Below are 16,535 nucleotides of genomic sequence, written 5' to 3'. Positions count from 1 at the left end.
CAGTCACTTGAGGACTATCTCTAGGATGTGAATTCTCTTCCCAAAACTTAGTTCAAGAGAAAAATGAGAGGAACAAAAACAAAGAAGGGAATGAAACTGGATATTAGCTTACCTACAGACAGTAGGAACATAGAAACAAGTGGAGAACTCCATTGTTCTAGTAGTGTAAGTTATGACTTCCCTTGTTTTCCTGCTGTAAACTTTGTGGAGCCCACAGTGCACAATAAACATTGTGTTTGTGGTCTTCCAAGTCTGAGAACACTGCCTCCGTAGAGTTCATCAGTCATTGTCTGTGTCCCTGAAGTGGTTTCATGTTCTCTTAGTTTGTGGAAAATAATTTTCAAAATTAATTAATGCACATGAAAGAAAAGGATCCAAAGAATCTTTATTACTTTTCTGGCTTTCTCCTGTCTGCCTTTGACTTAATTAACCCCATCATATCCTGAAATTCAGCCAGACTCAAATAGGAAAACCCCCACCATCCATCCCTGTTCCAGCCTCAAGTTACCGTGAGGTTGTGTTTGGTGAAGTGATAGCATAAACAGTAGACATGTATTTCCTGGCCTAGCCTCGCAAACAGCTGTGTGACCGCCATTAGAAATTGGTATTCTTTTATAGTGGGACAGGAGGCAGGCTATTTGTGCTTATTTTAAGAATTTCTCTTCTGTTTTTTATGGACTTTTAAGTCTCTCCACTTAAAAATAACTAAAAATATTCTCTTTAAGATCAACACTCTGTTTAAAATTTAGCTGCTTTCCTCTGGCAGCTCAGTGCTGAACGCTACAGCAGTGTGTGTGTGTAAAGAGGAGGCAGGTCCTAGACAAAATCACTTCTTGTCATCCCTCTGTGAGCACTTGCCTGGCTTATCTGAGAAAAGTGAGGCCTCCAAAAGCTTACACCCGCCAAGTGCGGGACGCTGTGCTCCTCAGACACCCCGCGCGGTCGCAATTTGCACCTGTAACAGCTGCTGACCGTTTTCAGAGAGACCAGTTTCTACTTTAATCAAGCTCCCCTTCTACCTCAGAGCCTTTGAAGAAAACTGTCCACAGCTGAGTGCAGGAATCTTGGCACTTTCCGTGGTTCCTGAAGAACTGTTTACACTCATTCATTTCACACATCAAATAACAGCATTAGAAGCTGCTGGGGAATGACACCAGGTGCGTTAGCCACTGAGTGCTGGGCTCTAACTAGCTGAGTAGAGTAGGGGCCTGTTCCTAACTAAGGCTAAGATGAGTACTGCTTCTCCTCACCTTCCCTCACCACTCATTACAGGGGGAGGCTGGGCAGAAGGTGGAGGGTAGGTTGAGGAAGGAAACATGCTTCAGGACTAACCTGCAGCCTCCTGGGACCACCTTATCAAATAGGCCCCTAGTTGTTTCCTAAAGTCAGGAAAAGGAGGAAACACTGCTAGAGAGAGCATGCCCTGAAAGCCAGGTGGTTTTGAGATCCTTTCTCCAAACATCTGTTCATTTAGAAATTGTATGTGAGTGATGACATTTTACACTTTTGTTGATGATGGCTTGATAAATGATACCACCATTAAGGATGATGGTGGTGTGGTACCTTAAGCACATTTTATTAATAAAGAGATCTGAGCAAATAAATAAAATAGAAATTTGGAATTCCTGACTCAGGCCAGAACCCAAAACCACAGATCTTACACTGATGTAAACATAAATTTGAAATAGTGTCTTTAATAGTAAATAGAGAGAGTGATATTGGATGACTGATGTTTCGATTATGGTTCCACCTGAAAGTGCCTTTTGACCAAATGTTAATGTGAGCCAGGGGCGATCATTATCTGCACTGCAGCCAGGAGGCTGAGTGCTGTAATCTGCCCCATTGTGCCTGCTGCCGCTGCCTCGAGGCACTCCTGGCTTACACCCCCTGCTCTCCCTACACGTCTGCAGTGGACTCCCCATCCCAGTCTCACACCGGCTGTATCTCCTCTGCTGCCCTCAAGCCTTCTGCTCCACCGCCTCTGCCCTCCCCCTGCCAGTGACTCACCTCCTGTTGCACACAAAATAGAAGATATCACGAGGAAGGACCTCACATGTCAACCTATACACCACACGTACATGCACCAACCACAGAACCCAGCCAAATTGCCTGTGCTCAAATCCATCTCAGAGCAAGAGGTGTTCTCTAGATTCTCTCTCTGCCTGCTTTTTCAGACCTTGTGCCAACACTTACCCCTCTATGCCTGTATCTTCAGCTTCTACCTTGTTGCTGGCTTTTTCTGATTAGAATATAAATATTCTCAAGTCTCTTCCATCTTTTAAAAAACAAAACCAAAAACCTCCTCCCTTTACAATGAAGCTTTTGGGGGGTTGGAGGTTTTGAAGAGGCCACACCACTCAGTATCTGAAATGAAAAGCATAATTGATTGTTATTTTTGGTCAACAAAATAGAGGCACACGTGTAAGACAGAATCTCTCTGGACAAAGCAAACTGCAGCCTTCTATAGAGTGTAGGGAACCAACTGAAATCGCCTGCCCCCCAGGGCATCTTCAGAATGCCTCCCCCCAGGTTGCACTCTATCCTTTAAATAATAGTATTCCTCAGACTTCATCCTCGGCTTTCTTCCTTTCTAAGTCTGTATCCTGTCCTCTTCTGCCTCATCTACTCGCTGGTGGCTCCTGCCATCTTATGTTCCCTGCTGACTCCACATCTTTATCTCCAGCCCAAAGCCCTCTCCTAAATGGTAGAGTCTCATAACTTGCTGCCCACTGGACGTCTCCCACCTGGCGGTGTCATGAACTCCTCCTCTGATAGACCGTATCTTGCTATCATCCTCTATCCAGTTGTCCAAATCTTCCTTTGTATATCCCGCTCCATGTTTCCCACTTCCAATCAATGAGTAAGTCTGGTTAAGTTCTGCTTTACTCTCAGAGGGCTCTCTCTCCTCTCCATCTTTACTGCCAGTGCCTCAGTTCTGATTATCTTTTACCTGAATTGCAGCAGAAGCCCCCTGCTTGATCTTATTCTAGTCCAGTCTTCTTGCAGTCCACAATTTTTCTCTCTCTAAATTGGTAGTCATGTCACGCTCCTGTTTTAAATCCTTTGTTTTTCCCCCGTTGCTTTCAGGTGGTAAAAGACTCCTTCTCACAACTTACCAGGCCCCTGTGATCTGACCCCTACATTCATTTCCAGCCTTATTTCTGGCACTCCCCATCTCACCCTCCCACACGGATGCTTGAGCCACATTTGACAGCTTGCAGTTCCTTGAATTCAGCATACTAATAAAGAGCCCCCACCTTCAACATGCTGCTCCTTGTCCTTGGAAACTCCCATTCCTTGCCTGGACAGTTCGTCTGCAGACTCAACTTAGCTGTCATTTCCTCTGTGGACCTGACCACCCTTTTCCCTGACCACCCTTCCCACCAGTCTGATAGACGGACCTGTCCTTTGTGCTCCCTCTTAGCACTTTATTACAGTCATTTGACTGCAAACTCCTGGAGGTTAGGGATAAATGTGTCTTTATATCTGTATCCCCAGAAACCCCTGCCTAGTGCCTGACAGAGAAGGTTCTCATTAATGTTGGATGAGTGAACTGGCCTTTTTACTTTGTCAGGGCTGGAATGTTAAATACACACACACACACACACTCACACACACACACACAGACAAAAAAACCCCCTTGAATCTGATCAAGTCTCTAGACCCAGCTACCAATTTATAGGAAACATAGAAGACTGGAGAATGTGTAACATCATACCATAGGGATGCTGTTAGCAAAATCTGAATGTGGGAAATTCCATAAGACAAACAGCCACATTTGTTTAATTGCAATCAATCAATTATAATGTATGAGCTTTTTTAAATCATTTTTTTTCATCTTTCCAAACTGAAACTCTGTACTCATTAAACAATAACTTCTCTTCCCCTCTCCACGGGTCCCTAGGCAACCACCATTCTATTTTCTGTCTCTATGAATTTGACTGCTCTAGGTACCTCATGTAAATGGAATCATACGATATTTGTCCTTTTGTGTCTGGCTTATTTCACTTACAGTAATGTCTTTAAGGTTCATCCACGTTGTAGCATGTGTCCGAATTTTATTCCTTTTTAAGGCTGAATAATATTCCATTGTATGTGTATACCACATTTTGTTTATCTGTTCATCTGTTGATGGACTTTGTGTTTTTTCCAAAACTTTCTTTCATGAAGGTGTTCTATAGTGAGTATTCTTATATATGAAGTATATTGATTATAGCTATCTTGCTGAAGAACTGACACAGAACTTCTAATATCTATAGACATCTGATCCCACAGGCTTTAGAGTTTTCGAAGATCTACAGTCCACACAACCCAGGAAGTGCCAGAGACTGCAGAGGGGGAGGTAAAAAGTTAAGAATAGAGGAAGGAAGTTACACTGCTGTTTAGGATTACTCAGAAAAGCTCTTGCTCTCATTGGCCTCTCCCACCTCCCAGGCAGCTTTTCTACTTCCTGAGCATCCCTACGCAGTTATTTCTAACGCAAATAGCCCTGCCAAATGTATTTTTACCCTAAGCTCAGGAACTACCTCTCAGCAGTTTTATGCCAAAAGTAAGTGTGTCACTTATGAGTAAAAAAAAAACACCTCTTATCTGTTCCTACAGAAGATGAAGCAAATTAGAATGGACCACAAACCAGAAAATGTTTGCACCAAATATTAAGCTGAAATTTGTTCTTACTCTTGGTTTTTGGAGAATTGTGCTTTAGACATCTTAAGGAGCAATGTGGGAGGAATGGGAAAGGGGTGTGAGATCCAATCCCAAGTTAACATTGAGGTACTGGGTACCCAGAGTTCTGGAATCAATTTGGAATTTTAGATATTCTCTAGAATGAGTTGTATTGATTATTTTGCTCTACTATGTGGCCCAGATTCCAGACCCCTTAAGCAAGTCCAGAACTGTCCTTACTATCTCTGGGTCCTCCAGGTTGAGAACAGCCCAGAGTGGATCTCGGCTTCTCTGGTCAAGACTGCCCTGAGCTCAAGGAAACTCTTCCACATCTCTCTCATTTAAACCTAATCCCTGTTTATCGTCTCAAGGGAAGGGTTGCCTTTTATGGGATATTGACCATTCTGTACACATTAGCTATTTGTCACATACCGCTTTATCCTTCCTATGAAGGTACAGTTTGGTTTTGGTTTTGAGGTTTTGTGGGTTTGGGGTTTTGTTTTTGTTTTGGGGGGCTCTTTTGTTTGTTTACTTTTTATTTGGAGATATCTCTAGATTCATATGCAGATGTAAGAAATAATACAGAGAGATCTCATGTATCTTTTACCTGATTTCCCCCAATGGAAACATCTTGCCAAACTATATTATAATATCACAACCAGGATACTGATACTGATACAGTCAAGACAACGAGCATTTCCATCACAAGAATCCCTCATGTTGCCTTCTAATAGCCACACCCACTTCCCTCCCAACCCCAGCCCTCCTTAGCCCCCTGGCCACCACTAATCTGTTCTCAGTTTTTATAATTTTCTCATATCAGGAATGTAATATAAATGGAATCATACCTTTGATGTATATAACCTTTGATGTTTGGCTCTTTTCACTCAATACGGTTCTGTGGAGACAATCCAGGTTGTTGCAATATCAATGTTTTTTCTTTTTTATTGTTGATTAGTATTCCAAGGTCTGGATGTACCAATTTGTTTAACTGTTCACATGTTGAAGGACATCTGCATTGTTTCTAGTTTTTACCTATTACGAATAAACCTAAGTAGGTAAACATTTGTGTACAAATTTTTATGTGAACATAAGTCTTCATTTCTCTAGGATAAATGCCCAGAAGTGCAGTAACTCAGTGGGGTGGTAGTTACATGTTTAGTTTTATAAGAAACTGCCAAACTGTTTTCCAGAGTGGCTGTACCATTTTAAATCGCACTAGCCATATATGAGTGATTCAGTTTCTCCACATCCTCATCAGCATTTGATATTATCACTATTTTTTATTTTAGCCAGACTGATAGGTGTGTAGTGATACCTCATTGGGTTATAATTTGCATTTCCCTGATGGCTAATATTGTTGGACATCTATTCATATGTTTATTTATCGTCTGTATATCTTCTTCGGTTATCATCTGTATATCTTCTTCAGTGAAGGGTCTCTGCTCATGTTCCATTTGGATCGTTTGCTTTTTTAACTGTTGTTCTGAGAATTCTCTGTATGTTCTAGATATTAGTTATTTGTTGAATATGTGGTTTGCAAATATTTTCTCCTAGTCTTAACTTGTCTTTTCATCCTTTTAACAGGGCCTTTCACAGAGCAAACATTTTTAAATTTTATCAATTTTTCCTTTTATGGACTATAGTCTACAAACTCTGCTTAGCTCTATATCATGAAGATTTTTCTCCTAGTTTTTTTTCCTAAAACTTTATAGTTCACATTTTACATTTAAGTCCATGATCCATTTTGATTTAATTTTTCCATAAAATGTGAAATTTAGGTGGAGTTTCCTTTTTTACTGATGGATGTTCAATTGCTCCAGCAACATTTGTTGAAAAGGCTATCTTTCCTTGGCTTATTTGTGTGGGTCTATTTCTGGGTCATCGGTTCTCCTGATCTGTATGTCGATCCCTCCACCGGTATCATAGAATTTAGATTACTGTAGCTGTATAGTAAGGCTTAAAATGAGGTAGACTGATTTTTCCCACTTTATTCTTCTTTTTCAAAATTGTTTTAGCTATTCTTGTTCCTTTGCCTTTCCATATAATTTTAGAATAATTTTGTCTAAATCTACAAAAAAATTCTTGCTGGGAGTTTTATAGGAATTGCATTAAACTCATACGTCAACTTGGGGAGAACTGACACCTTTACTGTTTTGAGTCTTCCAATCTGTGAACATGGATGGTGGTGTTGAGTTCTTCCATGTACTTGCTGATTTTCTGTCTAGCTCTTCTCTCAGTTGTTGATAGATGAGTGTTAAAGTCTTCGATTCTAATTGTGGATTTGTCTATTTCTCCTTTCAGTTCTATCATCTTTTGCTTCGTATATTTTGAAGCTCTATTGTTTGGTGCACACATATTTAGGATAGCTATGTCTTCTTGTTGGGGTGACCCTTTTATCATTATATAATGTCCCTCTGTGTCTCTGGTAATTTTCTTTGCTCTAAAGTCTACTTCATTTAATATTAATGTAGCCGCTCCAGCTTTCCTTTGATGAATGTTTGCGTGATATAATTTTTTCCATCCTTTGACTTTCCACCAGCTTATATTGTTATATTTGAAGTGAGTTTCTTTTATATAGCATAGAGTAGGTGGGTCATGTTTTTTAATCCACTTTGCCAACCTCTGTCTTTTAACTGATGTATTAAAACCCTTTATATTTCATGTGATTATTGATATGTTAGGGCTTATGCCTGCCATTTTGTTTTTTGTTTTCTGCCATCTCTGTTTTTCATTTCTCTGTTTAATTTTTTCTGCCTTCCTGTGGGCTACTTGAACATTTTTTAGAATTCCATTTTTATGTATCTATAGTGTTTTCTCTGTTTTATTTTTAATCTATAGTGTTTTTGAGTGTATCTCTTTGTATAGCATTTTTAATGGTGCTCTAGGTATTACATATATATATATATATATATATATATAACATCACAGTCTGCAGGAGTCATCATTTTAACAAGTTTTCTGTCTTGCTAGACTGCCTCTTTCCTGGTCCTTTGGCTAGAAAGAATAGGCCTTTGTTGGTCTTTTTTTGTCTGCATGCATTGGCGTTTCCAGGTTGTTGGCTTCTTCAGCTCCAAGTCTAGGATATATGAGGCAAAAAGAAAATTCAAAGAACTCACCAACTTGTCATTCGTCTTGTCCCAAGGTCCCTAGCCAGTGTGCCTTTTTCTTTCTACCTTTCAAGGTCTTCTTATGTTTGTTTTGTATATGATGTCAGGGGGGTTTTGTTGTACTTAGTGGGAGAGGTAGGGAAAAGTACATCTACTCCATCTTCCCAGAAGTGGAAATTCCTCCCAGTTTTATTTTTGATCTAACATAGAATTAAGGTGAATTTTCTTCTTCTTTACTATTCTGAGTATACCTATGACTCTCACCCAACCCACTGGATCCAGCCTTGGAATTTACCCCAGAGAGAGTGCGCTCATAGCTGGACTGTCATTGAGTTTCAGGCCAGTGCCTTTATTCTGTACACTCATCTTTCCTTCCTTTATTTTCCTTTGTTTGCACCATTTTCAGAGAGCTGCTGCTAGTAGAGACATCTCAGCCACAAGATGGTGCCCCAGAGTAGTCCACGCTAAGCCTTTTCTACCCTTCCTTGGGCCCCTATCTTTAATTTAATATTAGTAAACTCAAGGCCATTTATCTAAAGTAGGATATAGATATGAAGACCCAATTGTGTTTTTCTTTAAGCCATGTCTTCCCAGTTACATGGAAACTTAAGTAATAAGTATCAAAAATTGGTTTTGTTTGAAATTTTCTTTTATATCTCTACAGTAACTTTGTGGGAATTCATATGGAAATTTTAAAAAGTAATTGTCACTCCTCTTAATGAATCCAGTTGCCATTTTGTATCTGGGCTCATTGAAAATAATCTGTAATCTCAGCATAACTTTAACAAAGGAGTGTTATAAGTGCATTCTGAAGGAGATGCACTGTCAATGTCTTTTGAGGTGTTTTGATCCATGAACCAAACTTTCTTAGTGTAGACGTTTGCTTTTATTACTAGCCTAACTTTTAAAATAATAGCTTATAAGATTATGTAAAAATGCATAAAATAAAAAGACATAAATACGTATTAACAGTCTTTGGGTAGTGACATATGAGTGGCTTCTTCTTTCATCTTTCTTCTAGTCTAAATTTTTCAAGTTTTCCATAATGAGCTACTTTTATGATGGATAAAAATAGATGTGGACATATTCTTCAGCTAATCAGAAAATGTTTATTAACCATCCAATATATGTAAAGCCAGCGCATATATGTCTTCCTAGGCTTAATAGTTGGGTAAGAAAATTATTAGACACTCCCTCAGTAAAGGCAGGGACCATGTCTTTTAAAATTTTGTGGGCTGTGTACTTACCATGTGCCTTATGCATAGCAAGGCCTGGGAAATAACTGTTGAGTGAACACAGAAGCCATTATTTCTAGCTTTGAAGGAAAGAATTATATTTTACTAGTTGTAAAGCTTTGGGTTTAGAGTCCTCACACACTTCTTGGTATACTTCTCTGCTTGAGTATTAGCTCACATTCCGTGGGCAAGATGTGTCCATTCTGTGTCTTAATTCTAGAACTAATAATTAGGGATAATAAAACCAACAACTGTTTCCTAAAGTAATAAGATTAGTAATGGAGTGGGATGGACAAAAAACAATATAAATCCAAAGCATTAAGCAGTAATTAAAAAATTCAGCCCTTAGTAATTCGTTATTAGATTGTCAGAGAGTCTACATGTATATTAGACATAAAAGGTGCTAAAGCAATATTTGACAACTAACCAAATAAATGAAATTTTATTGATTAAAGAATTTTAAGTAATATCCTGAAAATATACATGGGAAGAAATTATGAGTAAGGGGAAGCTAGACTAAAATCGGTGGCTTTTCCAACCAATACCCAAGAAAATTAAAGATCTCTTCAATGACTTTCAACTTCTGATTTTTTGTAGGCTCAGCAATTCTTATAAATTAAAGAACTTTTATATTTCTGATACACTATTATATAACATGTTTTAATTTTTCATTAGTTTTTATTTTACTTAATATATCCCTTTATAGCTTAGTTTAATAGGTTGTACATGAAAGTTATATGGACTTTTCCTTATGAAAGATTGAACGTAGGTAGGCAAGCTCACCAAAGTGACTAGATTTACTAAAAGTCCAAGTCTAGAGTTTTGAGAGGAGTTCCTGTGCACACAAGACATGTAGAGAGAATGGGGGTAAATTCACTGACGAAATAGGCTACAGAATGGATATTGACAGACCTTTGGGAGGAAAAAGAGATTTCAGTGAAAGGTAGCAATCTCAGCAGAATCATAACATGGAAAAGTCGGCCGAAAAGTCACTCTCTAGTCCAGCCATTTACAAACTTTTGAAAAAAGAAGTAAACCCTTTATTCAAATGAAAATATATGCAGAATAGCAGTATAGAAACATACAGAAGCTGAGCTGTTTTGGTTGAAACTGGAATGGGGATGTATAGGATCCAAACCCCATTCTCCTTGGCCTCCCTGTCTATATCCCACTGGACTCGAGGGAACACAGTTTACAACTCATCTAGTCTATGCTTAGAGAACCCTCCTGGATCCAGTGGAGCCTGACCATTGGGCAGGTGTTACACATTAATTTGTAATAAGGAAGCATTTTCCTCGGGCTTACAAAGATGGAAAGTTATTTTAAGGACTGTTTTCTCACCTCTTACCAGAAAAAGAGTGCTTCACCATTGAGATTACCAGCTGGAAGAATCACTCCACTGACTTGAGGTTCTTCCCTTGACCCTCTTGGGGGCTGGCTTTGTGTTTTTTAGCTCTTGGATGTGGTCTCTCAACTAGCCAAGCAGAATCTGCGACTGCTGGTGCTGGGCCGGAAGCACATGCTGAGGCAGGGTTCCCGGTGGAGAAGAGATGAGATGGAAATGGTGCAAAAGCAAGCCAGCTGTTTCTTTGCTGACAACATGTAAGTACAGAAGGTAATAGGCGAATTACACTAAGCTCCAGTCATCTGCTTGTTAGTACCTATTTTCAGCATTTTTTAAAATTATTTTATTGAGGTCATATTGGTTTATAATGTGCAATTTCAGGTGTACATTATTATTTCAGGTGTACATTATTATATATCAGTTTCTGTATAGACTGCATCATGCTCATCCCCAATAGTCTAGTTTTCATCTGTCACCATACATATGTGCCCCTTTACCCCTTTTGCCCTCCCCCCAAGTCCCCTCCCCTCTGGTCACCACTAATCTGTTTTCCTTAACCATGTGTTTGTTTTATCTTCCACATATGAGTGAAATCATACGGTGTTTGTCTTTCTCTGTCTGGCTTACTGTTTTCACCATTTTTAAAGTGAATTTGTATGTATATATACTCAGCCTCATTCAAAAAAACTAAGACTTGAGGCAGTTTACAAAAATACAGTTTCTACAGCAGGATAAACTTAAATAGATGAGGTTAAAGGAGAAATGGGGGGAAGATAAAGTCAGAAGTGAAATTAGTACACAGAATGCATGTCATAAAGTCCTGAATAGATCATTTAAGAACTACTTTACAAATATGAGCAACTTCTGTGTTCTTGGAGAAACAGCAGTAAATGAGAGCAAGTCTCTGCCCTCTTGGAGTTTACAGTAAACAGGTAAACAAATAAACAGGTACTGTAATTGCAGGCAGTGATCAGTGCTCTGAAGACAATAAGCCCAAATGAGTAGATAGAAAGGGATTGGGTAGGGTAGGTCAGAGGGTAGTGGATGGAGCCGTCAGGAAAGACCTTTGGGAGGGGGCAGATCTGAAGGGAAGGAGTGAGGCATTTGAGAATGGGGGAGAAATGGTGGGAAGAACATCCAGGTGGAGGAACAGCAAGTGTTAAAAAAGCAGTGAGGCAGGAATGAGTTTGGCATGTTTCAGGAAAGCAAGCAGGCCAGTGTAAATGGGCTGTAACAAGAAGGAAAGCAGTAGCTTCTGAGGCAGAGAGAAGGCAGGAACCACAGTACCGAGGACCTTGTGGGCTCTGATGGGCAAGCAAGGGGCCTGGATTTTATTCTAAATATAAAGGGAGTGATGCTCCCAGCTTCCCAGGGAGCCAAAGGAACATGGAAAACATGATCAGGGACAAAATGTACAGCGTCCATAAAGACGAAAGCAGCTAATCAGCAGGAGCACAGATCTTCAACAGCACATAGAAACAGGCTTTTCATTTTTCATACTATTTATGCTGACAAAAGTTTATTTCCAATTTTGCATGGACAATGTGTGTGCCTTAGCCCCAAGTGTAGGTTTCATTAGGTTGATTGTGATAACTTCAAGATTTGTCAGTATGCCCCAAATCATTTGTTCTTAGAAAAGTAAAATGGTTCTTGATGCATGAAGCAGAAGGCTAACCCCTCATTCAGATCCCAAACCTTTTTTCTTTAGCTAACCTTTTCCCTTTTTGCTTTAGCTAAGTCCTTTTATTTATTAATGGGGGGGGGGGGGGGGGGGGTGCGTATTTCCATGTGTCCAGGAGTAGAAGACAATAAGAATGCTCTTCATGCAATCACTTTAGACAACACGGCGTAGACATTAGGAGTGCAGGCTTGGGAATTAGTCTACCCAGGTTCAGATCATGGCCCTGCCACTTCCAATCTGGGAAGGTGTTGCCCTTCTTTGCATCTTCTTCATATGTAATCCTCATAGGGTTGTTGTGAAGATTAAATGAGATAATACCTGTAAATAATGCATGTAAAACTCTTGGCACAGCACCAAGTCCATGAAAGCATATGTTAGTTGCTGTTATCATCGTTATTTTTCTTAGGTGGAAGAATTGGGTAAATGCAAAATGTTATAACCAAGAAGCCTGTTGGAAATTGGTTTCATGCTTGGTTTGGGGCCTGTATTTATTGCATCTGCTAAACTTCCAAACGTAGTTGTAAAGATTGATTCAGTGACCTTCCATGGCTTTGGATTTGAATATTTAAGTTTAATGTTAACTCTATTTTCCATTAATGTGCCAAAGAAGCCTTTTCAAACATGCACTAGAGTGAATAGTATAGTGAATCCCCACATAATTGTCACCCAGCTCCAACAATTACCATCATTTTGCTAATCTTGTTCCATATATCCCCCCACATTTTTCCTGGAGATTTTTAAGGCAGATTCCAGTAATTTTATCATTTCACTTGAAATACTCCAGTACAAACTAAACGTTAACTGGTCCTACTTTGGGTCATTTGGATCGAGGCCTAACACCTATCACATGTTGCAGTCCAAATCTCCTGAGCCAGGGTAGCTACTGCCGTTTTTACAGCACATGTGCTAAGGTGGTAAGTGCTGACAGTTGAGAGTCTGTTGGAGACTCTGAGTCACTGGCTCTTCTCAAAGTATGAGATGCCTTCAGGTGCTAAGCCATGTGACTCCCAGGAGCTGCTTTGAGATACCAGTTTCAGCTTTGAGGGCAGCCCATTATTTTTGGTGGCTTGCAAGAAAGTGTCATCCTGCCCTATTAGTATTATGAGTGTTTCTTGAATTTGAGTGAGGAAAGGGGAGAAAACGTGTGCTGTCTGGTGGATGAGGCAAATAGGAAAAATGCCCTGGGAACACAGAGAAACAACTTTTGAGTGTAAAGAGAGAATTATTTTTAGAATTCTTCCTTCTAGTGGGAGAGCCTAGTTGAGCTGTTAGAGTTAGCATTAGCATTTCCTTCCCCTTAGCTTTCCATCTGTGTTCTAGATAGTGTTGCCTACCAGCTAAGGGCTTGCAGATGGTTCATAAGAATCACTGAGATCATGTTGGTTAAGAATGCAGAGCCCCTCTGAGGAAAGTAGACTGGAAGTAAAAAGCATGGTGAAGAGTGCTATCCTCTACCCGCTCTGGGCTGCGCTTGATTGTGTCCTGTCTTATGCCTGGCTCAGCTCGGAGGATGATCCGTTCCTTCTGTATGCCACTCTGCACTCGGGGAACCACTGCAAGTTTATCACAAAAGATCTGATGCGGGACCACAAAGCCTGTCTACCTGATGCCAAGACCCAACGCCTGTTCTTTAAGTGGCAGCAGGGACATCAGCTGGCAATTATTAACAGGCTTCCAGGATCAAAAATAACCTTTCAGGTATGTTACCTGTTCTCTACACAGTGTCAACAGAGTCAAGTATATAGTAAGAATGTGGCATAGTCAAAGAATGCTGCAACTAATTGAAGGTTCTAAATGCTTTATTTTCCTCAGTTTTAGTTTGATGTTTGGAATTAGCGAATTCCTGGACACAGAAAGTCTGCCAGAGGAAAAGTTTCATAGGCCAACTTCACATTAATTGACATATTGAAAACACCTAGGATGTCTTCAATTGTGACTTCAATTATGTCATCAATTACAACTCCTCATGTGTTTTATATTTTCCTCTTGATTTGCAGTAGTTCAAAATTCCTTATCCCTGTGGTTTGTCATACTGCTACTTCTGCTAAGTTACTCCTTTTACCTGTTTAATCCACTTCTATGGCACAGTTTCCTTTGATTCTAGTTTAGATACCTGTAACTACAAGGATGCCTCTCGTGTGAAATCAAAGGGAGAAACTCCAAAGGCAAGTTAATACAGAAAAATAAACTAGCCAATGGTAAATATGGTCCAATGGTCAAAAAACATACAAAACAACAAATTTATAGGAAATATGGTATCAAATGATATCACAGAGAGGCAGTCAGCAAAATTAAGACTGTGGGAAATGATACAGGATAACTGACCTGGTTTCCTCAAAAACAAAAAAATTGTAAGAAAAATAGTTGGAAAGGGAAGCTCTAGACTGAAAGAGAATTAAGAGTCAATTCAGTTAGTCACAATGTAATAACCTTATTTCAATTCCTATTCAAACAAACTGTAAAATGTATGTACACAATTAATAATTGGGGAAATGTAAACAGTAGAAAATTTATAATGTTAAGGAATTATTAATTCTTAAGTGTAATAATGGTATTGATCTTGTGTTTACAAAATAGGTCCTTATTTTTTAGACATACATGCTGAATATTACAAAAGAAATGATCTAATATCTGAGATTTGCTTCAGAATAATCTTGGGGATGGGGAGGGCTTGGGAAAGGAAGTGGGTGGGGTATGGATGAAATAAGATTAACTATGAGTTGATAATGATTGAAACTAGGCTATGGGTACACAGGAATTCGTTATACTATTTCGCTACTTTTCTCTCTCATATACAAAACCAATAAAGTCAACAAAAGGAACACTGTATCCTATAAATACAATGCTCCTATAGAGAATCCTTAACCTTAAAAATGAAACTCCCCAAAAAAGGAACTCCTAATACTAGGGTTCATCTCTGCAGAGCTAGCTGCTCTTTGAAAAAATCCATTGTTAAGTAAGACAGAGAATACTCCTCTGAAACAAATGGAGACATTGTCAGAAAGGAAAGGGAAATGGCCAGGTAACCCTTTAGTGTTGTTCTCAATGTTTGGTTCCCTTTTTAATTCAACAGCGTATTCTCAGCCATGACACAGTGGTGCAAACAACTGGAGACTCGTGGCACATACCATATGATGAAGACCTGGTGGAAAGGTATTCCTATGAAGTACCAACCAAATGGCTTTGCCTTCACCGAAAGACATAAAGACTCTTACCCTTGTGCTAAATTTGTGTTTGGCTGCCTTCCTGGTTGACATCAGAGCTCTTAAGTCAATGCTTGTTTAAAGCATTGCTTCATCCTGTTTGATCCAGTTTATCCTGTTTGGTCCAGTTGGTTTGTATGTCAACAAATTGATTTTTTAATTAAATACGATAATATCTTTTCACAACCAGTTACATTTTTCCCGCTAACGTTTGTTTTTGGAGGTTTATCCAGAGTTGGGGAACTCAGTGCAGAATAAAGCCTACATTTCTCCCATTTGGTCAGCCATTCCACTTACTTGAGCGACAGGTACTTCAGATATCCATTTTGCTCCTCCTAACCTCACCTTCCGGGTCTACTAATAGCAGAACCAATCCATCCGGCTCTGGGCCCTGGGTTGTTTCTAACCCCCTTCTCCCATTTCTGATATCATCTCATCCTCTACACATTATCTCCCACCCACACTTAATCAATTATGGTCTTCTGTGATAAACCAGCCAAGATATCAAAGGCTTATTGGCAACTTTTACTTACCACCCACCCAATGATTTGGGTTGGAAGAAAGGGGGCAATTCCTTCTCTCTAGACTATTGTCGTTTCTTTTTCATTCTATAATGCCTTTTCCAAATTGGTTCAACATTTTGTGAACACTGTTAATTCCATCACTTGGTATGAGGGCTTTCTAAAGTGTACTGATTTTTTTCATTTAATCAAGTTTGACTTAGTTTAACAAAGTGATTAAGTTTTAATAGTTCCCTGTTTTACCCCCTTGCTAGCCAGCTTACACCTCACGGGGCCTTGATTTCAGCTGAAAATATTCATGTCTGCCACACTTTATGACAGTTCTTTCCTTACTTGTACATACTTTATGATTTAATATTCAAGAACAGGCAAAACGAATCTGTGGTGATAAAAATCAGAATAGTAGTTGCCTGAGGAAAGGGGCACGAGAGAACTTTCTGGGGGTAATAGAAAGTTCTGGCTGATGCTAACATCAGTGTATGTATATATTAGTCAAAATTCATCACCCTAAACACTTAAAATTGATGCATTTACAACAATGTATGTCAAAAAAGTATATTAGCATAAAAATACAGTTATTTACATAAAAACAATGACCTCATTTACATAAAACCATATACATGGATATAAGTATGATATTATTATTACATCATTGTTATGTACTACACACAGAGAAAGAATCCAGGAAAAACACAGGAGGGGATGTTTCCTCTCCTTATGCATTTACTGGAGCCAACACTGCTGCACACCTAGATGAAAGAGCTCCCCAGGAAAG

General features: G+C 39.3%; 1 protein-coding gene across 3 annotated transcripts in view; it reads left to right on the top strand.

Moving 5' to 3' along the window:
• The window catches only part of PRORP (protein only RNase P catalytic subunit), a 115,611-nt gene extending 100,096 nt beyond the window's left edge, over positions 1-15,515 (top strand). For all 3 annotated transcript variants that reach the window (XM_046652901.1, XM_046652900.1, XM_046652902.1), the window contains exons 6-8: positions 10,464-10,612; positions 13,539-13,734; positions 15,110-15,515. In XM_046652901.1, the coding sequence (XP_046508857.1) occupies positions 10,464-10,612; positions 13,539-13,734; positions 15,110-15,241 (477 nt within the window). In that variant the 3' untranslated portion in view covers positions 15,242-15,515. The remainder of the gene's footprint in view (positions 1-10,463; positions 10,613-13,538; positions 13,735-15,109) is intronic.
• The last annotated feature ends 1,020 nt before the right edge of the window (positions 15,516-16,535 follow it).

The sequence above is a fragment of the Equus quagga genome, chromosome 2, assembly GCF_021613505.1.
Source record: "Equus quagga isolate Etosha38 chromosome 2, UCLA_HA_Equagga_1.0, whole genome shotgun sequence".
In the NCBI taxonomy this organism is placed as follows: Eukaryota; Metazoa; Chordata; class Mammalia; order Perissodactyla; family Equidae; genus Equus; species Equus quagga.
The sequence above is the reverse complement of the archived record's forward strand: the minus strand, read 5'-3'. Positions and strand labels throughout refer to the sequence as shown.